Source organism: Erpetoichthys calabaricus, chromosome 16, assembly GCF_900747795.2.
Source record: "Erpetoichthys calabaricus chromosome 16, fErpCal1.3, whole genome shotgun sequence".
Taxonomy (NCBI): Eukaryota; Metazoa; Chordata; class Cladistia; order Polypteriformes; family Polypteridae; genus Erpetoichthys; species Erpetoichthys calabaricus.
This window is the reverse complement of record NC_041409.2, coordinates 85,367,410-85,393,888: the sequence shown is the minus strand read 5'-3', so window position 1 is coordinate 85,393,888 and position 26,479 is coordinate 85,367,410. Positions and strand designations below refer to the sequence as shown.

The window sequence follows — 26,479 nt, the reverse complement described above, 5'->3', positions numbered from 1 at the left end:
ACCCAAATAGTTTTGGGAATCTGCAACAAACTACCAGGTCATGGAGCCGAAGCTGAAACCTTCACAACATTAAAATAAGTGCGTGGATAAGACATTGGGACAGTTAAGTAACCAAACAAGTCTGATAGATTGAATGGTCTCCCTGCATTTGTCAGACTTTTCTTTACTCCGTTCTATTCATTTTTATTAAGAAACACAGAGCAGTTTTCAGTAGCCAGCAGCACTACGCTCATTTGTCAAAACAATAACATTACAAAGAAATCCCTTGCCATGGCCAAAGCCCCAACAGCCAGTAGATAAGAGTCTGCTCCAGTAATGGCATCATCTGCTGTGCGCACATTCCATGAACACATGGGCCGTCCCGGTTCTTTTTCACATTATCTCCCTAGTGAGCATTCATGTTGGTGTTTAAAAGCAATAAATGAGGCAATAAAGATTGCTTTAAGGAATCGTAACTCTTCCTTAAAAAGTACAGTTAAAAAAGTTTACATTTGGTAGCAGTAAAGTGATGTCTAGCTTAAAAGGCTGCAACTGCTCACCAGAACACTGCAGTGTGCAACATGATCTGTGAAGGTTCCAGTAAATCTTTAGTAGCCATTCGCGTGGAGTGCTTCCATAGCATGAAGATTGACGCAACCTTAGCGTGGGATTGAAGGCCACTTTGCTAAATATGTGAGCACAAATAAAAAGCACACCCCAGTATGTAGAGACAGGAGTGATAAATGAGTGTTTCCATTTAATCCTATAAGATCAGGGTTTCTTTATCACATTTTGCTGCTACTTTGCCTAAGCTCAGCAAGCTATGTCTTTCATTATAGGCCAGACATCTGCTTTGAAATTGTATCTATTGCATTAGCTTCCCCATATCTATCTATCTGTCTTATTGAGCACATTTCCTATCTAATTAACTATCTGTCGTATAGAGTCCCTTTCATTTCTAGGGCATTTCCTATATTTCTCTCTCTCTCTCTAACATAGCTGTCTTGCTGTGTCTTGGGCTGTAATTAGGAAAACAATTTACAAAGCAAAAATATGAAAAAAGTTGGGAAGCCAGAGGAAACCTCATCTAACAGCTGGATATCAGGCTATGCATGATCAGAAAATGAATAAGGAGGTGAGTTACTGTACTTCTCCAGTCACTCTTGATTGCCCTCAAGCTTTGCTGGTCCCAAAATGCACAGTCTGACTTTTATTGCAGAGGACCAGAAGTGGTGGAGTCAGAGGCAGGGCTGTAGATATTCAATGGATAGTTCATCCCCGGCTTTTCCTTTCTGGGGTGAAAAACAGAGAAGTGGTTGTGTAGTAGATAAATCTTTCCACAGTGTACCTTTAAAATAAATCCCCATGACAGACACACCATGCTTGTGGATAGGGTTAGCCAGTGTTTCTCAACCTTTAAGTATTTGCGACCCGAGTTTTCATAATAGTTTTAATTGTGCCCCCCTAAGGTTTTTTTGAAAGGAGCCCACTAATGCCAATTTGTTCTTTTTAAATTAATGATATATCATAGGTGCATATTTTAATTATATTCACAATAAATATATTGTGAATTTCCCCTTGGGATTAATAAAGTATCTATCTATCTATCTATCTATCTATCTATCTATCTATCTATCTATCTATCTATCTATCTATCTATCTATCTATCTATCTATCTATCTATCTATCTATCTATCTATCTATCTATCTATCTATCTATCTATCTATCTATATTATACCTACTTAACTTTTATCGACATTTATCTAACTCTATGTTTATTTTTCTAGTATCAGAATGTAGTTTAAGTTAATTTGTTTTGGTTTCAATAGATGTATTTTTCATATTTTCTATTCTTGTTTTCTTTTTTTCACATCTTTGCGCCCCCCCCCTAGGGGACCCGCCCCACACAATGAGAACCACTGGGGTGAGCAGTTAAGGGTCAGTTCTGAGAAAGGGGGATTTTGGTAACTTTCTGAATGTCCAGGAGGTTCATTGTCTGACTGTTTATCAGTCTAGCAACATTTCTATCCATTTTCTTTAATATAATATAATATAATATAATATAATATAATATAATATAATATAATATAATATAATATAATATAATATAATATAATCCCAGTGTGCATCCAGGTGTCCGTGTGTGTGTGTGTCTTCTGGTGAAGTGCGCATGCGTAGGGCACGGTGTGATGCGCGATATTACTGTTAGAGAAAGTTACAGGCGTTTTACGGAAATACAAACCAGTATTACTGTCAGAGAAAATTAAAGGCATGTTACCGATGTGCACGCCTGTATTACCGCCAGAGAAAATTAAAGGTATATTACGGACGTACAAGCCAGCGGACGTACAAGATAGTATTACTGTCACAGAAAATTAAAAACACACAATACACGGTGGCAGCACACAAAGAACGGTCATCTCAGCAAGTAAACATCAACAAAAGAAAGGCTGAAAGACAAAGAAAAATACGACCAACAAAAAGAATGAGGTCAAAGTCCTTTGCCATTTAATATAGACTGTTCCTACTAATGTTTATTTATGCACTACTGTTCTAGCACCCGTTATTGTAACGGGCTTAATGACTAATATAATATAATATAATATAATATAATATAATATAATATAATATAATATAATATAATATAATATAATACTAGGGGGCTAACACCGTGTTTGCGTCATTCGCCAAACCCCCCGGCCTGCGCTATGCGTCAGCCACTTTGCGTCTCTGCCACTCTTGTTGCGAAGAGGGGGGCTGAATGCACCCCAAGGAGATGCGGCCGCTCCTCCGAAGCCCCCTCTTAAATGGTGACACAATGGGAAACAAATACAGTTTTTTTTTACCTCCTCTTTGCTCAATCAGTTGCTGTCTTGCTGCTGCTGCTGCTGCTGCTGCCGTGCTGAGTGATCTGTATCTCGCATGGCGCCACGAACATTTAAAAGCCTGTACAGCAGCTGTCCTACTCTATGTCTTTTATTTCCGGCCCTGGATGTGGTTAAATCTCTTGGCACAAAGTCTTGATTCGTGGGACATGGGTTCTTGATAATTTTTTAGCTTATAATTTAAAAACGGAATAAGAGTCTGAATATCTAACAACATCACATTAAAGTTCGATAAACTCTGAAAAGAATGATGCCAAACATACCGTATATATGTAGGTTTTAAAATAAACCCGATTTAAAGCGTAACATAAAAACTTCACATAAAATCATTTGCACAAAATCAGTGCACTTTTAGGCTTAGGATTTTATATATAGAGAGTAGATAATACAGTAAACAGAAAGAAGTGTATGTAATATTTATATAGATTAGATGAGATGAGATTAAATCAGATGTACTTTATTTGTTCCCAATGGAAAAATAAAACTTTGCAGAAGTTCAAGAGAAGGAAAAAATATATATGAAATATACAGTATATTTTGTGGTTGGGCGAAAGATAGACAACAAAGTCCCCAAGAAACACTGGGGTGCCAACTGGTTCTCCCTGTTTACTTCCAAGATGTAAATAAACAAAACAAGTGTACAATGGCACAATTTCAAAACAAAAAGGTAAGTAATAACCTCCTCGGCTCTTCTATTAAAGGGTCTTTGCACTTTAGGTCCTTACTCTTTCCTAGCCTGAGTTCAAATGAGACACCAGCTTGTGGGGCTGTCAAGCTTTTATGATCGTCGGACCAAAAGGGGCACAGTCAATTGCCCACACTAGGTGTATTCACGGAGTCCCCTCTTGCCCCGGTGTGGAATTGCCTACATTTGAGAAGCCTGGGAGGTGGTCTTTGGACACTCATGCATGCTAATACACACACACATATATATGTGAATATGTGTGTGTATGTATATGTATGTATAAGTAATATACATTTATATATACATAACCCCAATTCCAGAAAAGCTGAAATGTTGTGTAAGATGTAAATAAAAACAGAATGCAATGATTTGCAAATCATTGCATTTGTTATTTACATTTTACACAGTATCCTAACTTTTTTTATATATATATATGCATTGTAAGGGACATCTGACAGCCCAACCTGGCTAGAACGCCCAAGAGATGGAAGGATGGGGGAAGGCAGCTTCTTTAGGGCACTGCCTCCCCCTAGAGCGCTAGATTGCAGCTTCCTTGGGTTGCAATGTTGCTCCGGATTCCTGCAGGGCATCTTCGGACTTGGAATTCTTTACCTCAGCTCTGTTGGGTACTGTGGGTGCCGCCAGGGGACACTGCAAAGTCTAAGGAGCCATATGGCATGGGGCTTCCGCCTTACCTGGAAGTGCTTACAGACCAAGTGGACAGAAGAACAGAAGCACTTCCGGGTTGGCCAATATAAAAGGACTTGCTATCCTCACAGAGGCGAGCCAAAGATGGGTGGAAGGTGGACGAAGCTTGCTGGAGGGAGCAGAAGAGGCAGAGACCAAGAGACAGAGAAAGAGAGAGACAAGAATTAAGAATTATAATGCCGTATTGCACTTGAGGCTATGGTGGTGGGAAACGCTTTGGAAAGAGTTTCTCACACAATAAACAGATCTTTGTGCTTTTAACTTGTGCCCTGTGTCTGTGTTGGGTTTTGGGGAGATGGAGTCTCATCTTCCCCCTGAAACTTCATAGGAGTCCATAGCTTCCTTCAAGTGTGTATCTAGTGAGACTGGAATATTCATCTATTTTTCAAAGAAAGCGTAACAATCTCTAAGGCAGATCCGCGTAAAGTGGCCTCCCCTGTGCTCTCATTGCATTTCTTCTGACATTTTGTTTCATCGTTGACTTGACAATGCAAAATAATAATCTATTTATTTAGCTGTCTCTTTGAGCACCATGTAGTACTTTGAAGCTATGATGTCATTCCCATCTTAGCTTAGGGTGGTTCCTGTTGTAGTTTTCCTGATTTGACTTTCACTTCTGACCTATGTCAAGGTCTTTCTAAAGTTATTATTTAAAGTTTGTTTCTGTTTTGTATCCCCAAGATCTTCTTTTTTGAGGTTCTGTCATGGGTGAAAATGTGTTCTATAAAAAAATGTTGTTGTTAATGTTCTGTGAATGTTATCATTAAACAGGTCTCTTGCATTTCCACTTTTTCCATTTCACAAAGTGCTGCTCATAGGTTTAACCTCTCAACGGAGTTGTTTTTTTTGCTACATTCATGACAGCCACTTACTGTCTCCCTCTCTTAATAAAGTCTTTCAGGACTGTGCTACCTGCCTGACACATAAAGACATGGTGTCTGCAACTGATATAAAATCTGCTTTGAATTATACTCCCAGCCCCACAATGCAGGACCTCAGATAGATGTGGAATGTGATAAGTGGGTTTTAAACATATGAAATGTAACAGAATATTTCTACCATTGCCATACTGCATTTATTTAATTACAACTGAGAAGGCTCAAATCACAGATTGCAGACATGATCCATTTTCTCAATCCAGGAATCAAGCATCCGCCCGCACTCACTCTTACCCGGTCAATCTAGCTACTAAATTAAAATGCACATCCTTGGGTGGATGTTAGGAAAAGGGTGCACTCAGAAGAAAACCTACATGGACACAGGAAGACTGTGGGGACGCCTCTAGAATTTGAAACTATGTCCCTAAAACTGTGCGACAGCCCTGCTAACTGCTTTTAATTCATCTGCACTTTTCTTTTAGAAGATGTAGACATCCACTAACAACACTGCTGTGCTTGTCTCCATGATTACTAACTTAGCTGGGAATGAGCAAAACAGGCAGGTTTCGTTTCGCAGTTTTGTAAAATTAACACTAAGATTAATTTTGTGGTAATTTGTGCAATTGCAAAATGCAAAACACTCTAAAGACTTTTTTGGGAATTTGAAAAATGTTTTGGGATGTTGAAATAAGGAATATTGTTCCCCAAGGCCCTATTCAGGGAATTCTTGTAAATATGCCGTACATTTAACACATAAAGACAACCTAAAATGCACCATTGTGTATATTGCTGTGTTTCAATTGCCAGGGGTTTTCTGGCAGTATAATCCCCACTTTGCCAATTATAATGACAAGCTTTGTTGTCACTCACAGACAGACAGACAGACAGACAGACAGACAGACAGACAGACAGACAGACAGACAGACAGACAGACAGACAGACAGACAGACAGACAGACAGACAGACAGACAGACAGACAGACAGACAGACAGATAGATAGATAGATAGATAGATAGATAGATAGATAGATAGATAGATAGATAGATAGATAGATAGATAGATATGTTGAACAAAACACAAGCCATGAGGTCAAAGGAGTTGCTTTCAGAGCATAGATGATGGATTGAGACATAGCACGGATTTGAGATAAACCACAGATAAATTCCTACAACATCGAAGGTTCTCCATTACACAGCTGTCATAAATCCAAAATGTAAGAAGATTAGAACACCCACAACTCTTCCTAGAGTTGGCCGCCAGACAAAACTAACTAATTGTGGGAGAAAGGTGATGGTAAGATTGGAGACTAAGAACCTGATGGTCACTCTGATTGTGTTCCAAAGAACCTCTATGAAGATGGCAGAAAACTTCCCGAAGGACAGTAACCCCCTCAGCACTCCATTAGTCCGGCCTTTATGGTAGAGCGACCAGGTGGCAAATGAAAGCCCTTTTGGAGACTGAAGAATGGCACCTAAAGGACTTTTAGACTATGAGAAACAAGATTCTCTGTTCTGATGAAAACAAGATTGAACTGTCTGGCCTCAGTTGTAAGTGGCACATTTTGAGGAAACCTGGCACCACTCATCACCTCTGCAATGCCATTCCAATGATAAAACACGGTGGTGACAGCATCATGTTGTGGAGTTGTTTTTTAGTGCCAGGGACTGGGAAGGCCTGCTCCAGAGTGCTCTGGACCTCAGATTGGACCGAGGTTTCACCTTCCAACAGGGCAGTGACCCCAAGACACTGTAGGTCAATAATCATGAGGCTCAAGGTGGGGTTGAGGTTTGTGCTGTGTTTCTGTGAGTTCTTGTACTGTCAGTAATAATGTTTGCTTTTCCTGTTATTATGCTTTTTTTTCTCACATATGCTAAGGCCTCTTTGCGAACAAGGCCCCAGGGTGTGCATCCACGTCACCCTGATGGTAGATCTGGCCATGCATTGAACCGATAGATTAGTGATAACAAAATTCTGTAGTAAATGTCATGCAAGATTCACTTCAAGCTCAGATCAATAGTGCAATTGTTTACACTCATATAAATTCCAAGTTAAGAGACTACCCTCTTGGTCCATATCCTGTAATCTTGTGATTTTATATGTCAAATTACTGTGCTAAACACCTTCCCAGGGCTATTTTCAAGTTCAGATGTACATTATAGTTATGTGCATACACATTTTTGGCAGGTTAAGCGAGTCTCTCAGGTCTTGCTGTCAGTCACAAATAGAAATCAAGTCTATAAATTTGTTAGGATGAGTGGTCTCCAAAACCCTTCAATTACTTAAGATAGCCAGTTAACATGAAAGTGATGAAAGCAATATGATTAGTGCATAATGCCTGGTGTTTAATTGGCACCTTTTTAGGTTCATTCTCATATAAGACGAGAAGCACCTATTGCAGTAGCCGTGTTTGTCTTTCTTTCCACATTAAACAACTCAGTCCCTCATTTAGTGATTTTGTTGAAATTTGGAAGAATAATTCTTCAAAGAAATTTGTTGAGACAGGTTGGACTAGTTTTGGAACACAGAGTAACTACAGAAGAAATGACAGAGCAGGCTCATTGTTTTAGGAGATTGCATTCCCTTAATGTGGGAAGTGATGTACTTCACGTCTTCTATAACTCTGTTATGGCAAATGGGACTTTCTGTACTGTGGTGTGCTGGGCTGGTGACATCACTTCAAGAGAGGGCCACTGAATCAACAAACTAATTAAGAGGGAAGCTCAATTATGGGACACAGTCTGGACCACCTGGTGGAAGGTGAGTCAGTGAGTGAAAACAAAACTGATTTCTATTATGAACAGTGCTGCACATTGCCTTCTCTGTAACATTCAGACACTGAGGACTTAAAGCCAATGAATCATTCAGCAGAAGAAGAAACGCTATGGGGACTCCTTTATACTGTACCAACAGCAATATGCCTGTCTAGCGCCTTACTGGGACTGGGACAGCCAAGTCAGATATTTTCTTTCTTTTTCATTTTCTTGCTTTGTAGTTATTCTGCTGTGTTTTCAGCCTAAAGTGTGTGTCCATTTATTTATTTATTTATTTAAAGTGATTCTGTAAAAAGCCAAATTTCCCCATGGGAACAAATAATCTATCTATCTATCTATCTATCTATCTATCTATCTATCTATCTATCTATCTATCTATCTATCTATCTATCTATCTATCTATCTATCTGTCTGTCTGTCTGTCTGTCTGTCTGTCTGTCTGTCTGTCTGTCTGTCTGTCTATCTATCTATCTATCTATCATATAGTGCCTTTCACTATCTATCTATCTATCTATCTATCTATCTATCTATCTATCTATCTATCTATCTATCTATCTATCTATCTATCTATCTATCTATCTATCAATACAATACAATACAATACAATACAATACAATACAATACAAAACAAGACCATTTATTTTTATATAGCCCAAAATCACACAAGAAGTGCCGCAATGGGCTTTTGACAGCCCCCCAGCCTTGACTCTCTAATAAGACGAGGAAAAACTCCCAAAAAAAAAACCCTAGAAGGGAAAAAACGGAAGAAACCTTGGGAAAGGCAATTCGATGAGAGATCCCTTTCCAGGTAGGTTGGGCATGCAGTGGGTGTCAAAAAAAGTACAATACAATACACAGAACAGAACACAAGTAATCCTCAATACAATATAATAGTAAAATAAAAATATATTGATAAATAAGTTCCTTTCTAAGTTCTTAGTTTTTTATAAAATTTTAATGAATTACTGGGTTTTAATTAATATCAATAATAATTGTGGACCTGGAGAAAGCATATGACAGGGTGTCTCGAGAGGAGTTGTGGTATTGTATGAAGAAGTCGGAAGTGGCAGAGAAGTACGTAAGAGTTGTACAGGATATGTACGAGGGAAGTGTGACAGTGGTGAGGTCTGCGGTAGGAGCAACAGATGCATTCAAGGTGGAGGTGGGATTACATCAGGGATCAGCTGTGAGCCCTTTTTGATTTGCAATGGTGATAGACAGGTTGACAGACGAGATTAGACAGGAGTCCCTGTGGACTATGATGTTTGCTGATGACATTGTGATCTGTAGCGAGAGTAGGGAGCAGGTTGAGGAGACCCTGGAGAGGTGGAGATATGCTCTAGAGAGGAGAGGAATGAAGTAGGAACAAGAGAGAATACATGTGTGTAAATGAGATTGAGGTCAGTGGAATGGTGAGGATGCAGAGAGTAGAGTTGGCGAAGGTGGATGAGTTTAAATACTTGGAATCAACAGTACAAAGTAATGGGGATTGTGGAAGAGAAGTGAAAAAGAGAGTGCAGGCAGGGTGGAATGGGTGGAGAAGAGTGTCAGGAGTGATTTGTGACAGACGGGTATCAGGAAGAGTGAAAGGGAAGGTCTACAGGATGGTAGTGAGACCAGCTATGTTATATGGGTTGGAGATGGTGGCACTGACCAGAAAGCAGGAGACAGAGCTGGAGGTGGCAGAGTAAAGATGTTAAGATTTGCATTGGGCGTGACAAGGATGGATAGGATTAGGAAAGAGGACATTAGAGGGTCAGGACGGTTGGGAGACAAAGTCAGAGAGGCGAGATTGCATTGGTTTGAACATGTTCAGAGGAGAGATGCTGGGTATATTGGGAGAAGGATGCTAAGGATAGAGCTGCCAGGCAAGAGGAATAGAGGAAGGCCTAAGAGGAAGTTTATGGATGTGGTAAGAGAGGACATGCAGGTGGTGGGTGTCACAGAACAAGATGACGAGGACAGAAAGATATGGAAGAAGATGATCCGCTGTGGCAACCCCTAACGGGAGTAGCCGAAAGAAGAAGAAGAATTAATATCAATAGCTAGATGGAGAATTTCTCTCAGTTGCTTTTCTCTTTTCCTAGGGTAAAACTGACACTGATTTTTAGTCACAGACCCTCCACTACTAACATACATTTTTACATCACTTGAATTTGAGTCTACTGTGTGTGAAAGCTACTGAGCCACCACAAGCCTATTCAGGCTACATGTTTAACAACATGGCAATGTTTGGTAGTTTTAAAAGGTGTGTATTTAATGTAGTCTACTAGCACATGTAATTATCTTCTGTTATTTTTGGATTTGCCTCCTTGTTACAATAATACTTAATGAGCAAAAATGTGATGAATGATTTTTGGATGAAGTCATTCAAAAAACTAGGAAATGGTCAAACTTTTGTATCATTTAACGTAGCCCCCGAACACACCATGCATACATTTTTTTGCTTGGTACTGTCACACAGCAGACTCAAATCCACTTTCCGTTTGTCTCAGAATCATCTTTTCCTTTTGGCCTCCTGTGGCTTAGTATTTCAAAAATGGCTGATGGATTACTAAGAGGTTTTAGCTCTTCAGTCACCCCTGTAGCTGCTATAGCTAACTGCTATAAGTAACTGGAAGGTCATTTTGTTTCCTGTCTCCTCCCTACAGCTGAGCAAGTGGTCTATCTACTGCATTTTCTCTTACAGTTTTCCCTAAAGTCAATTCGGAGACATCCTTCTCCTATTTTCCAGTGTAACTCACTTTCCTGGCCTAGTCAAGTTGTTTTTTTTTTTTTTGTTTTTTTTTAGTGGAGGGTCAAACTTGGTCACAACTGGTCTCCTATTTCCCAGTTTGCAACAGGAGACAGATCAGGTTTTAAGTCAGGAAGTAATTTGTTGGAAATTACATCCCAAGTGGTCCACTTGTGTGCCGAGCTGTTTACGATTTTGCACAGCTACTTCCACTCAGTCTGTACTTGATTTGTTGACTTCTCTGACGTCTGTAAAATATTTATTATGACCGGTATATTTTGATATGTTTTACCATAGTGGAATCTGGTAAAGCGCCCTAACTTATAATTTTTCATTATGTCATTTTTGCCATTTTAATATTCAACTGTGTATGAGATCCCTGCTGTAACAGCATTTATCACTTCTACAATGCCTGCAAACTCAGGGTCTTGAATTCATTACACTTTTAATTAACTTTTGACTCTTAAAAGACCTTCAGAGATGCAAACCCAAAATTTGAATTAAGAATACTGTACTTTAATAATATATGGAAACCAGTAGATTGAAACAAGGGGAGTTAAATGTGTAAATGCATATGGACTGTGGGTTAGAGTAGAGGCTGTTTAAGTGTGAAATCATAATAAAAAATAAGCCCTCCACCTAAAAACTGCAAAATGTCTGGCTAATTATTAAAAGGCAGGCCTTCTTCATTGCATGTTGTGAAGAAATGGTAATAAAAATAAAAACAAATAAAAACCCAGAGTAATTATAAAGAGGCAATGCTGAAGTCAACACTTTGTCTGGTTTCCTGTATGGCCTGTCACTGGGGAATAAGGAATATGTGCGCTCGTGCTTAACTGAAATATGCATCCTCTGACCGCACACCACGTTCATCCAACGTACCACTTCATTCACAGACACTTTTTATCCTCAGGTTATGGCTACTCAACAGTCAATCGTACCATAAGACGCATGAGCGAACCTACTGAGAGCTTCTTATATTTGAGCGGTGATCAAAACGTTTTCAGTTCTCAGCCTGAAAGAGTTGTTCTATAATGATGAGTTTGTAAGTGGGCAAAGTACTAAAATATGTGAATTACGAGTTCCGTCATTTGTGATTTATAGTCTGTGTTTCTTGTTTCAGAATTAAGTCAGCCTGGATGCCAAAAGCTGCAAAGCCAGGTATTGTGCTGTGGTGAAATTTATAACACAGGAGAACAATACACCTTTGCAGGTTCATTCTGGCGTCATCAGAGTGTCCCAGGAACAGTCCCCTTCATGTGCCACAGTCAAGAGATGGGCTGCAGAATTCTCTTGTGGCAGGATGTCTCTTTAAAATGATCCAAGATTTAGGCAACTTTCAATATGGACATATAGAGAATCAAAGAATTAACAAAAGTGTATGAAAAAGCAGGAACTCAATAAATTGCAGTGTCCTCCATAATGTTTGGGACAAAGACCCATTTTTCCTTGCTGTACCCCTCTGTACCACAGTTTAAAATGACAAATCAATCTATTCAGATGTGATTAAAGTGCACATTGCAGACTTTCATTTAAGGGGATTTGCATACATTCTGGTTATGCCATTGATTTGTTTTGGTGCTTGAGGCAGTCAGTCAGTGAAAATTCTTTATTTTTTTGGCGATCACTTGTTTATTCAAGGGATTAAATCTACCAAATTGAAAGTTCTGGTAGAAAAATGAGCACCATTAAATTGTAAAATAAAATAAATTAAGCCCTGGTGCCCACCCCACTCTTCCCATCCCTTTCTACTGATACTTCCATTGAATATACTGTAGGCTTGAGATGCTGTAACTGTCAAGTTTGAGTCGCAGCCACGTCAACTGGTCCCCAGTTCCCCAAGTGCACTTCTTTGATCAGTAGTTCCACCCAAAACCCAGTTTTGAATAAAAGTTATCTAGCTCAGAGCTTCCATTTACTAATTTTAATCACAGATTCACCATTCAACACTGATAACATCCAATAAGGCTAAGTGAAAAAAAAGAGGCTATAGGCAGACTGTGAATTTATAGCAAGATATTAATATGGATTTTTCAGCAAAATAACAGAGGGAGAATAGCCTCTGTTGAAGATGGGTACAAGAGAGAGAAGAAACATCAAGCAGAAGAAAAAGTTCAAGTAAGAGAAAAATAGAAATAGGCAAATTTAGACCAAAAAGTAGCTATGATAGACCTTTCCCAAAAAAACACATGGAGACTGATGTACTTATAGAGGACATAGAGTATCTGGGGCTAAGACCATAACATATAGTTAACATGGAGTTAATTATTATTATTATTATTATTATTATTATTATTATTATTATTATTATATCCTCTGCACAAACTTAAGTTGAATATTTTGGAGGTTCCTGTTTCTAGCAGAGATGTTAATATTTAAAAAAGTAATGGACTATTGGTGAGCAGGGTTTATGTATTGGCAAAGCTTGATAAGGGTGCATCGAGGGCTGACGTTGGCATCACAGAAGTCAGAGAAAAGCTGTTGACAACAATCCCGTGTGCGCGGATCACCTATGTGCCTGAGCGGTAACACAAGAGAGCGGCGCGAGTTAAGAAACTGATTATTTATACACGGTGCTGTGCTTTCCATTTATGTCATTTTTAAATTATAATTTTTAACAGCCAGAAAAACATGAAAATGTAACGTATTTCACACACACACTGCTATATGAGGCTAGATTAATTGACACCAAAATTTCAAATATGAACAGTTAAACCTCCTATGAAGAAAAACAATTTTGGACGGCGTTTTCCCTTGCCCGGACGCGGGTCACCGGGGCCCCACTCTGGAGCCAGGCCTGGAGGTGGGGCTCGATGGCGAGCGCCTGGTGGCCGGGCCTGCACCCATGGGGCTCGGCCGGGCACAGCCCGAAGAGGCAACGTGGGTCCCCCTTCCCATGGGCTCACCACCTATGGGAGGGGCCAAGGAGGTCGGGTGCAGTGTGAGTTGGGTGGTGGCCGAAGGCGGGGACCTTGGCGGTCCGATCCTCGACTACAGAAACTGGCTCTTGGGACGTGGAATGTCACCTCTCTGAAGGGGAAGGAGCCTGAGCTAGTGCGCGAAGTTGAGAGGTTCCGGCTAGATATAGTTGGACTCACCTCGATGCACAGCTTGGACTCTGGAACCAATCTCCTTGAGAGGGGCTGGACTCTCTACCACTCTGGAGTTGCCCCCGGTGAGAGGCGCCGAGCAGGTGTGGGTATACTTATTGCCCCCCAACTTGGAGCCTGTACATTGGGGTTTACCCCGGTGGACGAGAGGGTAGCCTCCCTTCGCCTTCGGGTGGGGGGACGGGTCCTAACTGTTGTTTGTGCGTATGCACCGAACAGCAGTTCGGAGTACCCACCCTTTTTGGAGTCCCTGGAGGGGGTGCTAGAGGGCATACCTTCTGGGGACTCCCTCGTTCTGCTGGGAGACTTCAATGCTCACGTGGGCAATGACAGTGAGACCTGGAAGGGCGTGATTGGGAGGAATGGCCCCCCTGATCTGAACCCGAGCGGTGTTTTGTTATTGGACTTCTGTGCTCGTCACGGATTGTCCATAACGAACACCATGTTCAAGCATAGGGGTGTTCATATGTGCACTTGGCACCAGGACACCCTAGGCCTCAGTTCGATGATCGAGTTTGTGGTCGTGTCGTCGGACTTGCGGCCACATGTCTTGGACACTCGGGTGAAGAGAGGGGCGGAGCTGTCAACTGATCACCACCTGGTGGTGAGTTGGCTTCGATGGTGGGGGAGGATGCTTGTCAGGCGTGGTAGGCCCAAACATGTTGTGAGGGTCTGCTGGGAACGTCTGGCAGAGCCCCCTGTCAGAAGTAGCTTCAACTCCCACCTCCGGCAGAACTTCGACCACATCCCGAGGGAGGTGGGGGACATTGAGTCCGAATGGGCCATGTTCCGTGCCTCTATTGTTGAGGCAGCTGACCGGAGCTGTGGCCGTAAGGTGGTCGGTGCCTGTCGTGGCGGCAATCCCCGAACCCGCTGGTGGACACCGGCGGTGAAGGATGCCGTCAAGCTGAAGAAGGAGTCCTACAGGACCCTTTTGTCCTGTGGGACCCCGGAGGCAGCTGATAGGTACCGGCAGGCCAAGCGGAATGCGGCTTTGGTGGTTGCTGAGGCAAAAACTCGGGCGTGGGAGGAGTTTGGGGAGGCCATGGAGAATGACTTTCGGACGGCTTCGAGGAGATTCTGGTCCACCATCCGGCGTCTCAGGAAGGGGAAGCAGTGCAGTGTCAACACTGTATATGGTGGGGATGGTGCGCTGCTGACCTCGACTCAGGATGTTGTGGGTCGGTGGGGGGAATACTTCGAAGACCTCCTCAATCCCATTAACATGCCTTCCAATGAGGAAGCAGAGCCTGGGGACTCAGAGGTGGGCTCCCCCATCTCTGGGACTGAGGTCACCGAGGTGGTCAAAAAACTCCTTGGTGGTAGGGCCCCGGGGGTGGATGAGATACGCCCGGAGTTCCTCAAGGCTCTGGATGTTGTAGGACTGTCTTGGCTGACACGCCTCTGCAACATCGCATGGACATCAGGGACAGTGCCTCTAGATTGGCAGACCGGGGTGGTGGTCCCCCTCTTTAAGAAAGGGGATCGGAGGGTGTGTTCCAACTACAGAGGGATCACACTCCTCAGCCTCCCTGGAAAAGTCTATTCAGGGGTCCTGGAGAGGAGGGTCCGTCGGATAGTCGAGCCTCGGATTCAGGAGGAACAGTGTGGTTTTCGTCCTGGTCACGGAACAGTGGACCAGCTCTATACCCTTAGCAGGGTCCTGGAGGGTGCATGGGAGTTTGCCCAACCAGTCTACATGTGTTTTGTGGACTTAGAAAAGGCATTCGACCATGTCCCTCGGGGAATCCTGTGGGGGGTACTCCAAGAGTATGGGGTACCGGCCCCCCTGATAAGGGCTGTTCAGTCCCTGTACGATCGGTGCCAGAGCTTGGTCCGCATTGCCGGCAGTAAGTCGAACCCGTTTCCAGTGAGAGTTGGACTCCGCCAGGGCTGCCCTTTGTCACCGATTCTGTTCATATCTTTTATGGACAGAATTTCTAGGCGCAGCCAGGGTGTTGAGAGGGTCCAGTTTGGTGGGCTCAGGATTGGGTCACTGCTTTTTGCAGATGATGTTGTCCTGTTTGCTTCATCAGGCCGTGATCTTCAGCTCTCTCTGGATCGGTTCGCAGCCGAGTGTGAAGCGGCTGGGATGAGAATCAGCACCTCCAAATCCGAGACCATGGTCCTCAGCCGGAAAAGGGTGGAGTGCCCTCTCAGGGTTGGTAGCGAGATCCTGCCCCAAGTGGAGGAGTTCAAGTATCTCGGGGTCTTGTTCACGAGTGAGGGAAGAATGGAGCGTGAGATCGACAGGCGGATCGGTGCGGCATCCGCAGTAATGCGGGCATTGCATCGGTCTGTCGTGGTGAAAAAGGAGCTGAGCCGCAAGGCAAAGCTCTCAATTTACCAGTCGATCTATGTTCCTACCCTCACATATGGTCATGAGCTATGGGTAGTGACCGAAAGAACGAGATCGCGAATACAAGCGGCTGAAATGAGTTTCCTCCGCAGGGTGTCTGGGCTTTCCCTTAAAGATAGGGTGAGAAGCTCAGTCATCCGGGAGGGGCTCAGAGTAGAGCCGCTGCTCCTCCGCATCGAGAGGAGTCAGATGAGGTGGCTCGGGCATCTGATCAGGATGCCTCCTGGACGCCTCCCTGGTGAGGTGTTCCGGGCACGTCCAACCGGGAGGAGGCCCCGGGGAAGACCCAGGACACGCTGGAGGGACTATGTCTCTCGACTGGCCTGGGAACGCCTTGGGATTCTCCCGGAAGAGCTAGAAGAAGTGACCGGGGAGAGGGAAGTCTGGGCATCTCTGCTCAAGCTGCTGCCCCCGCGACCCGACCTCGGATAAGCGGGAGACAGTGGATGGATGGATGGATGGACAGTTAACAAGTTATTTTATACCATTACAGTATTTGATGCCTATCCTTGTGCGCACACCAACACTGAAAAACATGATCCAAACTGAATGCTCGTCCAGAGTTTTGATACGACTTTATGCACATCAGTATATCCAAATGTTCTGCCTCAAGGCAGTTATGAGATTTTGTCTTGATGGCATTCATGAGACTGAAACCGCATTCTCAATTGGCACTCGACGCTTGAAACGTTGCATCGCAAATTCTTCTTCTTCTTTGAGTACATATTGAACTACTGTATATCTGCAAATGTCCTAAGCAGACCGATTTTGAGTTTTTCAGACATAACAAATCGAAAATTGCGATACTGCATCATCACTGTCTTTGACAGCTCATTCAGCTCAGTTGACTGGGGAAGGAAATGATGGTAACCTTTCCACCAGCTTTGTGATTTCTGTTTCTCCATTGTCAAAGTCAGCTGTGTTGGAAATAACTGTGCCTTCGAACAACCTCCAGTCTATCAATTCATTTTCTGGAAAGCAAGCCTCCACATGTGCAAACAGATACATTCAACAAACCGGACAATAGGTGTCACATTGACTTCCTTATCACCATTCATAAAGGCTTTTGCTTCCTCACTCCAGTGCACGTTCTCACCCAAGTACTGAGCGTGCAACTTTAACATTCTCGCCTTCACAAACTGAAATGCTTCAATTGGTGTCAAGTTGTTTCGCTGTAATAATCTGCTCAATTCAGCTAATTCACCAATCATATCATCGAATATTATTAGTGCAGCTTGAATCTGTGGGTTGGTCAGCTGTCTAATGCAGTATTTGCTCATTGGATTGTTACATTGTTCGACCTGCTTCTTACAGTAATCAATCAAAACGGGAATATTTCTGATGAAAGCTCTTAGTGCAAAATGCCTAGAAAGCCATTGCACTTCATTCAATGGCCAAAATTAAACTGAATTGTTGTCTAGAACTGCCGCCATTTCTGTGAATTCTGTTCATTTCACCGACGACCAGCTAAACATCGTATACACTGTTCGCAGTAGGGTCTCAATGTCCTGAATTAACTTGAACGTGCTTGCAAGTGTCATCAATGGCGAGGTTTTCCTGGTGAGCGATACAGTGTTGTTCAGATAAGTGTGGAATCTCATGACAAAGTTGAGCAGCCACACCTTTTGGTGCACGGCAATTTTTTATCAGGTGCATGGCCGCACAGCTTAGGGGGAATGTTGGCTGTTGACCACCCTTCTTCTTCATCATGACACTCTTTCAGCTCACTCTGCATGGGCCCCAAAGGCTGGATTCCCTGAGACGCAACACGTTGTCCCGATGTGGACCAATGTGATTGCCTCATGTTCCCCAAACTGAATGTCCCCTCTGCAGGACAATGTTGTGCGAATGATGAAGACATCAAGTCAACTACAGAAGAGCTTTTGCACATAAAAGACAAGGCATTTTATATGAGTGGCATAGAAAAGGTTTGTGAATTTTATAACAAAGTAATTGGTAATTGTGGAGATCATGTTGAAAAAAAAAAGTGTTAATGGTTTGGACCCAGAACTTTTTAGGTTTAGACTCACCCTTCATGTACCTCATCTGATGCTTGCCATTGTATTATTATTGGTATTTTACTATTGTCATTAGACTGAATCTCACTGTACTGACAGTAAATTTTGGTATGACAGTAAACTTGAACAACATCTCTTTAAATGAATTAAAAAGAAATTAATGCACATGGAAATGCACATTCATGTCCATATCTATATCATTTAATACAATTATTTGTTTTGCAGGTATCTGGCCTTGTACAAAGGATTGGTGCCCAAAGTTATGAGACTTGGGCCAGGTAATTACATTTATTTACATTTTAATATTAATTTATTTATTATTTATAAAGGTTTATCCAAAGTGATTTATAACACAATTTTCAAAGTCTTAACATACTGTATTAGTACTGTTTTGCCAAAGATGAAGAAATGGCAGGAGAAAAGGCAACAGGGTGCCAGGTGAGGAGACGAATCAGAAAAAAAATGTTAACCAGAAAAATTTAAAAGTCCAAAATGAGAAGGAACAACCAAACTGCCAAAGCCGAATGTAAACCAAAAATCAATATCAAAACAAATTCTAAAAAAGTCCTGCTAAATAGATTTACACTAACTACTGCACTAATGCACTAACATTTTTTTAACTGAATCCGGAAACTTGGACACTACCATAGGCACACTGCCATCTAAAATAACTGCTTTCCAATGACATCACATGTTCTAAGTTCCATCCACCATTTGCCAGCAATGAGGTGGCATTGCCAGCAACAGTATGGCCATGAGCATTAAAAAAATACCTTAAATTACGGTGGCAGCGATCAAAAACCATGGCATGTGAATATCAGCAGAGTAATGATAAAAATATTCATAACCTCAACGTGAAAATAAAATTACAAAATACGTAGAAAACTAGAATCAGCCCCCAGGCTCATAACAAGTACAGAAGGAATGGCAAACAGGCTGGTGGTCAATTGGTTTTAAATAGCATCTTTCACAGTGAACCAATCACAAGGTGCTTTTCAGGAACAGTATCAATTTTTCCGTATTCCGACAGTCTGTTTATGCTGTCAAGACAGACAGACAGACAGACAGACAGATAGATAGATAGATAGATAGATAGATAGATAGATAGATAGATAGATAGATAGATAGATAGATAGATAGATAGATAGATAGATAGATAGATAGATAGATAGATAGATAGATAGATAGATAGATACTTTATTGATTCCAAGGGGAGATTCACATAATAATAAGTGACTTGCCCAGGATAAGGGATAAAAAAAAGCCTGAAGTAGTCGAGTGGCTGGTCATCTGAAGTGTCCACTAGCATGCTGTGTTGTTTGGTGAAGTCCAGTAGCCAGCATGCTTCCCACGAATCTATGCAGTTGCTGTAGGCGTGTCATCTACACAAGCGTGTTCAGCTCTACGATCAGCTGGGAACCAATCAGCTGTGTGCAGATCAGCTCATCTAGGTACCTATCTTTCGTTTTCACTTTCCAGATCATTTGCATCAAAATCAGTGTTTGTGTAGACCTCCTAGGCGAATTGTTGCTGTAGGCAACTGCACGATCAGCTGGGGACCGATCAGCTGATACAGGTACCTGACTTTCGTTTTCCATTTCCAGATCACTTTCATCAAAATCAAAGTTTGATAAGTCAGAGTCTGTTAAATAAAAATAAATAAATAAATAATATATTTTCGCCCAATGTCTAGATGTTGTTTACACTACGCTATTCATGCACACACTGGCCTTCAACATCAAGTCAATAAGTTTAATAGTCGTCCCAGCAAAGAGGGCCCACCTATAACATAACAGTGAGCTTTATCGATGTTTACAGCTTTTACCGCCCTCAACCCTTTGTGTCGACAAAAGTCGACATACGTCCTAAAAGAGTTAAAGTGGAGAAGGACAAACAAACTGTAATTGCCTTTACAACACTATTGGCACGTAGACTTATCTTGTTCAAGTGGAAGAATCCTAACTCACCTCTTTTAAGTCATTGGGTAACTGATGTTATATATTATCTAAAATTGGAAGAAATCAAATTCTCACTTACAGGATCTGTACAAAACTCTTTCAAAACCTATCAGGTTCTGATAAATAACATTTTAGAATAAACATTTAAATTGAGGAAGAGGATTCTCGCCCCTCTTTTTTTATTCTATTTTTAATTATTTATTTGTTTATTTACATATTTTTACTATATTTAAAGTGCTGCTCTGCTGACTTAGCTCTCTTTCTCATGGGTGGGGGTCGATTTGTTTCAGACCAGTTTTGTTAAACTTGACTTACATGTATGGAATGTTTTTTGATTTTAATAACATAAAATATATATATAAAAAAGAAGCATTCTCTAGTATTATATAAGGTTGTTTTGGGAAGTCTAACAAAAATAAATAAATAATAAAAGGGCCCTTTCTGGAGGGTGGGACTGGACCACGTATCTGCCTGGGGTTTTGCCAAATAAGACCCTCAAGCTGTTTTGTCGTGTGGTGGGTGTGGGAACGCATTGTACCAGGGCATGCTCACCAAACTGACCTGACCTAACCTACTAATAATAATGATTTTATTTTATATAGCGCTTTTCTAACCCACTTAAAGTGCATAATATAGACAGTGGAGAAACCACTTCAACCATGACTAATTAGTAGCCTTCACCTGGAAGATGCGAAGGCAGCCATTCTTGTGCCAATACGCACACCTCACTTTATCTATTAGATAGTGAAGAAGTGAGAGATAGCCAATACAGGACAGGGAATGGTTAAGGGGCCAGAGAGACCAAGCCAGGCACACCCTACTTTTTTTGAAAGATGCTCAGGAATTTTTTTATGACCATAGAAAGTCAGGTTTGACATCTCATCCAAAGGACAGCACCAAATTTTATAGCACAGTGTCCCCCGTCACTGCACTGGGGCAGTAGGATCCACCATCAGGCCATGGTGGTCTTAACAATCTTAATTTTAAACCTTAGTTTTAAATTATAAAACTCAAGAAGACTGAATCCTTTCTTCTGTTGATTCCAGAGCCCCCAGTATCTCTGGTGTCTTTACCATAAGCAGGGTGTACAGCTTAGCAGTGGCACCAGGAAGACAAACAGAAAACAGAAGAGTCAGTAGTAGTTTATATTAATCATCTTGCTTATGACCAACAGCAGAGATGCAATGAGAACAGGAAGAGCGTATGCAAAGGCAACTCAAACTGCAAGGTTCAGGGACTTTGAAGGCAAGGGGACATGTAAAGGAGTCATCTGCCCTTGTTGTACGGGACACCTCTGCATACTTGTCAGGGAGTTTTCATATGCAAGAATCTTCATTTATAATTCACATTGTATGGCACTGGGATTTCAAAATGATATAACTAGAAATGTCTGGAAGTTATTATTGAAAATGTACATCATAAAAATGGGAAAGAAACACTAGGCTGTCAAAAGGATGCCTGCACTTGCAATGCGCGGCCTCCTAATAACTTTTTGAAATTAATAATCAAAGAGAAAGCACACAAGAACCTATGACACGGCACAGTCAACTCAGCATGTTAAGGAATCATGTGAGTGGGTCGGACTTTGCAGTAAGGTCCCTAAGTCAATTGGAAACAGAAGAAAGTTTGTGTAAAGCTGCCATGTTCATACAATTAGAGAGAAATTAACAAAGACAGCTTCTCAGTGCTGGTGTCTGCATATTCTTCAAACAGCTTCTTCTCCTTGTGTTTTTATGTGCTTTTTCAAAGAGCCATAGGTGGCATATGGAAAGTCTGAGATCCCTGGGGGTTTCTGCCTTCTAATCAGTACGGAGTTCACAATGAGGAGAATGATGATAATTGCATGTGCATTTGAACCCACTTTTTTTTTTTTAATGACCATTAGCATAACTTCCATCTGTTTGTGCCTAGGGGGCGCCGTGATGCTTCTAGTTTATGAATATGCATATGGGTGGCTGCAGAGGAACTGGTGAAGTAGCCCAATACCTTCTGAAGACGGGAGTGCAGTTGGATCATTGCAAGATATGATACATCCCCATTCCTCTGAATATGAGTGATTCATATTTATATGACCAGATTGATGTTTACATTTTAACTTTATGCTTTTAATTTCTTTCTAAAAAATGTCTGTAATTCCTTGCCTTTTTCACAAGATGACAGTGAAGCCATCACAGGAAAGCAGCTGGAAATACTTTTGGGACTCCTTATGTTGAACTATGAGTTGCATTTGGCTGAACCATCTCAAATCCAGAAAGGCTTTACCAGCTTCTGGAAATCACATGAGATTTCTAAACACTACTCCATTGTTTTTATATTAAAGAACAACATCTGAAAACTTGTAGTAGAAGAATGTGTATCAAACTATGGAATGTAAGGTTCCTTAATAGAATGATTCCAATAAAGGTAACCAAGAATATACAAGTAACCAAGAAGATCACATCCAAACACGTCATCATTTAAGAGTATAATCTGCGTCCAAGTAACGCATGGCTGCTTTGTCACCCCTCTACTCATGTTGTGCTACATTTTCATATGTCACAGAAGTTTTAGCCCATCCTCATTTTACAGGGGATCTTGCAAGATCTTCATCCAAGCATATCCTGTCAAATGTTCATTAGAGGTCCCACAAGCTTATACATTCAAGTCGTATATGATACGCCAAGAAATATATGTTTAGCGTTAAAAAAAGAGCTATATTTTTATATCAGATCAGCATTCGTCCTACAACAAAAATGGTAGTAGTTGTTATTACAGGGGGGAAAAAGTAAATGTACCCTTGTTAGGTGCTCATGCAACCATAGCCTGGCAATGAAATTATAATACAATAATTGCGTTATTAAATAGTAAATACACATAATATACATATAGTGATGTGATGAATGCATCACAAGGAAATATTGTGTGCTAGTCTTAGTGAAAACTGTTCATCTAGGAGTTACTCAGACACATAAATGTCAACACAGTCACCTCTCATCTTTAATGCAGACTTGTGAAGAAACTAGGATCTGGGATATGCACAGTGTTTGTGTAGGATGTAGGTGCAGTACTGTATATATTGTAACTGCCAAATGTTAAAAGATTTATTAGAATCTGAGCCAATATCGCATTTATTGCAAATCCGAAAAAAAAACTATAGAAATGTAACCAATTTTCTAACTATATACAATAAGTTAGTACTTTCCATTAGGAGGAGATATGTTATACTCCAAGAATCAGTGGTGTTTCTAGTCTTTAGAGCATGCCACACATGTCTCAGCCACACATTCTGGTAGTCCTGGCGTCACAGTACACCATAAATGTCTTTGTGCCCTGCTCCAGTGTTTCAGCCCCAGAGCACACCAGCACTGACCCTTCAAATCACTCTGGATGATCTGGCCCCCGAGCACACCCTTGGTCCACCACACTGAGATTCCTGCTCTTTTCACCACTCGATGAAGGGCTTTTTCTTACAGTCCACTTACCTCTTTATCCTAGAGAACAGCTCGTTTGATGCCACTCACCTCTTGTTAGGTAGTCCCCTTGTAGGTTGCCCTCCAACATTTCGGCTGCCAGACTTTGCAAGCTGTCATGACTGCCAGCTAGCCTTTCCAATACTCTCTCCAGCCATCTGAAAATAACAGCAGTGCAGGTTTGTCAAGACATTACAATACAGTATGCTACAATGAGCAGCACACAAAATGACAAAATGGTTTTGAGGTCTCTAAAGGACCCATAAAATAGGCCAGGGTCCAAACAAAACCTGCCCAGAAAATGCCTCACTCAAAGGCAGCCTGATTCCAATACTCTACTGGCAGGCTTCAGCCTATACAGGCCAAAAAGGAGATTTCAAAATGTACTTTCATGATCCAAAATATGAAAACGGCCCTTCTATAAACAGTCTATAAACACCCTCAGCCTTAGGAACAAATCAAATTATAAATATAATAAGAAAATCATACTTTAGAAATTAAAATATTTATTGAGAGGAACAAAAATCAAAAGTTGGCAAATGCCAAAATGAAGGTAGAAGGGGTCTGACTAAAAGGCAAACAAAAAAAATTGAATCTCAAATGTAATCCAAATAATCAAAGGTCAACACAGAAGCAATAAATTCAAAAAACCATGAGAAACACTCTTAGAAGGTCGAACAATTCATGAACCACTAAGGAACTCGCTTCCAAGTTTGAATTCATGGGCTGAGTGTTGTCCCTTAATGGCGACGCAAAGGTGGTCCTGCCTCTGGGTTTTCCACTTATAAAATACAAGGAACATCAGAGTAGGCAACTTGTGCACCTCTCCCTGTAAACCTTCTACAAAAACCACACTGCCCATTACTTTGGCTTTCCTTCTATCCTCTTTTTACTAGTTGAGTGTTTTTCACTGGTTATCTCCTTACTCCAAGCTCAGCCCTGCCAAGTGGGAGGATGGTCTTTTAAGTCATAGCCAATACTTATTTGTGGGCATCCAGCAGTAAATAATTCTGGAGTCCCAGCTGGAAACACAAACTCTTCCTCATTCCCCCTCACCGTAAAGGTGTACTGGTGAGGGTCAAACTGGCTGTCCTCCCCAATTTGCTTGTGGGGCTATAATATATAATAATATTTGAAAACACATTGATTTAATTTCTCCTGTTTCATTTCATGTCTTGTGTAACCCATCTTTGTGAAGGTAGATTGACCTGCTCTTCATATGGGCTTTCACCTCCCCGTTCTTCATCACCATATATACTGCATATATTGTAATATTATCAGACTGAACAAGATAAATGTTTGGGGCACCAACCGGGCGAAACCCATTTTATTGGGACAACTATTAAATAATATGATAACAAATCCATATGAAAATGATAATATGGAGTACTTAAGTTCATCTCCTCTTCAAAGGTAGCTACTGGAGCAAGAGTCCAACTCTCCCAATGGCGGGTTCCTAACTGAATGCTGACGTCCAGGTGTTGATATTCTTATAAGCAGATTGGAGCGGAAGAGGTGGGACCTTTGTGATGTCAGAGGAAGTGACACTATAGTTCTTCCAGCCAATTGTTTTCTGCTCTGGGAACAAAAGGGGAGAAGGAGTTAGTGACAGTGCAGACTCATGGTCTTGAGGCAAATTACATTTTATTTTAGAGCTTTAAGGATGCCCCTAATGGTGTGTCTCATATTATACACATATATAGTTAACTTCACTGCCTCCTGTACACCTTAAGAGTACAAACTACAAATTTTCTACAATGAAGATGCCCAACTTTGTAGTGTAGAGATTTCTGGTTTCCAGTCCAAATGTGAAGCTTTCAAGGGGAACTGACAACATCTCAGAATAATTTTATACAAATACAAACTACAAACTACTTGCTGTGTCCAGTCTAGGGATCATGGGTACAAGAGCCTGTCTTGGTAGCATCATTTTCAAGTGAGAAGCCAAACCTGAGTGGCATATATGTAAACTATACAAAACAATGTTTTTTCCAAATTGGAAAATTCAGATTTTTATATAGAAACAGAGTTTTCCTGAGTAGGGTTGCACTGAGAAAGAACAGGTATCAGCCTTGCTAAATGATTACTAACCGTTAAATAAATGAATGTTGAAGTTACTTGTCTACCCTTTTACCTCAAAACAAAGGAGTCCAGTTTAAAAATGAAGATCAAGATCTTGGAAATCTGAAAAGTTTTTGAGATACAGTGCTTATTGTATAAAGAGAGGATTTCCTTCAGCAATAATAATTTTTATATCAGGATTACTAAAGAAAAATACATTTAGCAAAAATAAAACCTTTGTCACCTTTATATTAAGTCCTGTTCATTGACTGTTTTTGGGTATTTTATAATAATTAAAATTTTACATCAGTTTCTTTTGTGTATGGGTGTGTTTTGTCAATGCCACTGTTTTTTGGGCTCACAGAAGTGCCTTTCACTTTACAAGCACCTGACGTCCATTGCTGGCTGTGAATATACATCTGCTGATGCCTCGGTCTGGACACCGCATCAGTGATGTTCCTGGGATCATTGGGTGTTTCCGGTCATTCAGCGTCATACACACTCCTCTAGGTTTCCCCACTTGGGATGATCAGACCCCAGCATGTGTCTACATGGCCATCTACTCTGACCCCATGGCTCAACTCTCCTGAGCCACAGCCATCTTGAGGCTCTCTCTGCCACTTTGATGGTGCTGCAAATGGCTTTCCTTTCCCTCTCTCCTTCGATGTCTAAACTACTAAAGGCTCTAACCAGAGAATGGGCCGCAAATCCCCTGCACCCAACTTTCAACGGGAAAAACCTAGCTCTCCATCTTGACTTCTGACAGATGCTGACCAGTTCTGCACACATGGAGAGCTTCCTTTTGAAAGCTTTGTCCAAGCAATCTTTCTATGGGACTGTTAGCTCCAGTAGCTTGACTTGCTTAATGGATTCAGACACAAGG

At 41.4% G+C, this 26,479-nt stretch overlaps 1 protein-coding gene across 1 annotated transcript in view; it reads left to right on the top strand.

The window, feature by feature from the left end:
• The window catches only part of slc25a21 (solute carrier family 25 member 21), a 544,109-nt gene extending 518,209 nt beyond the window's left edge, over window positions 1-25,900 (top strand). Inside the window, exons 10-11 of the mRNA XM_028821245.2 lie at window positions 18,354-18,406; window positions 21,998-25,900. Coding sequence (XP_028677078.1) covers window positions 18,354-18,406; window positions 21,998-22,059 — 115 coding nt within the window. The 3' untranslated portion in view covers window positions 22,060-25,900. The remainder of the gene's footprint in view (window positions 1-18,353; window positions 18,407-21,997) is intronic.
• The last annotated feature ends 579 nt before the right edge of the window (window positions 25,901-26,479 follow it).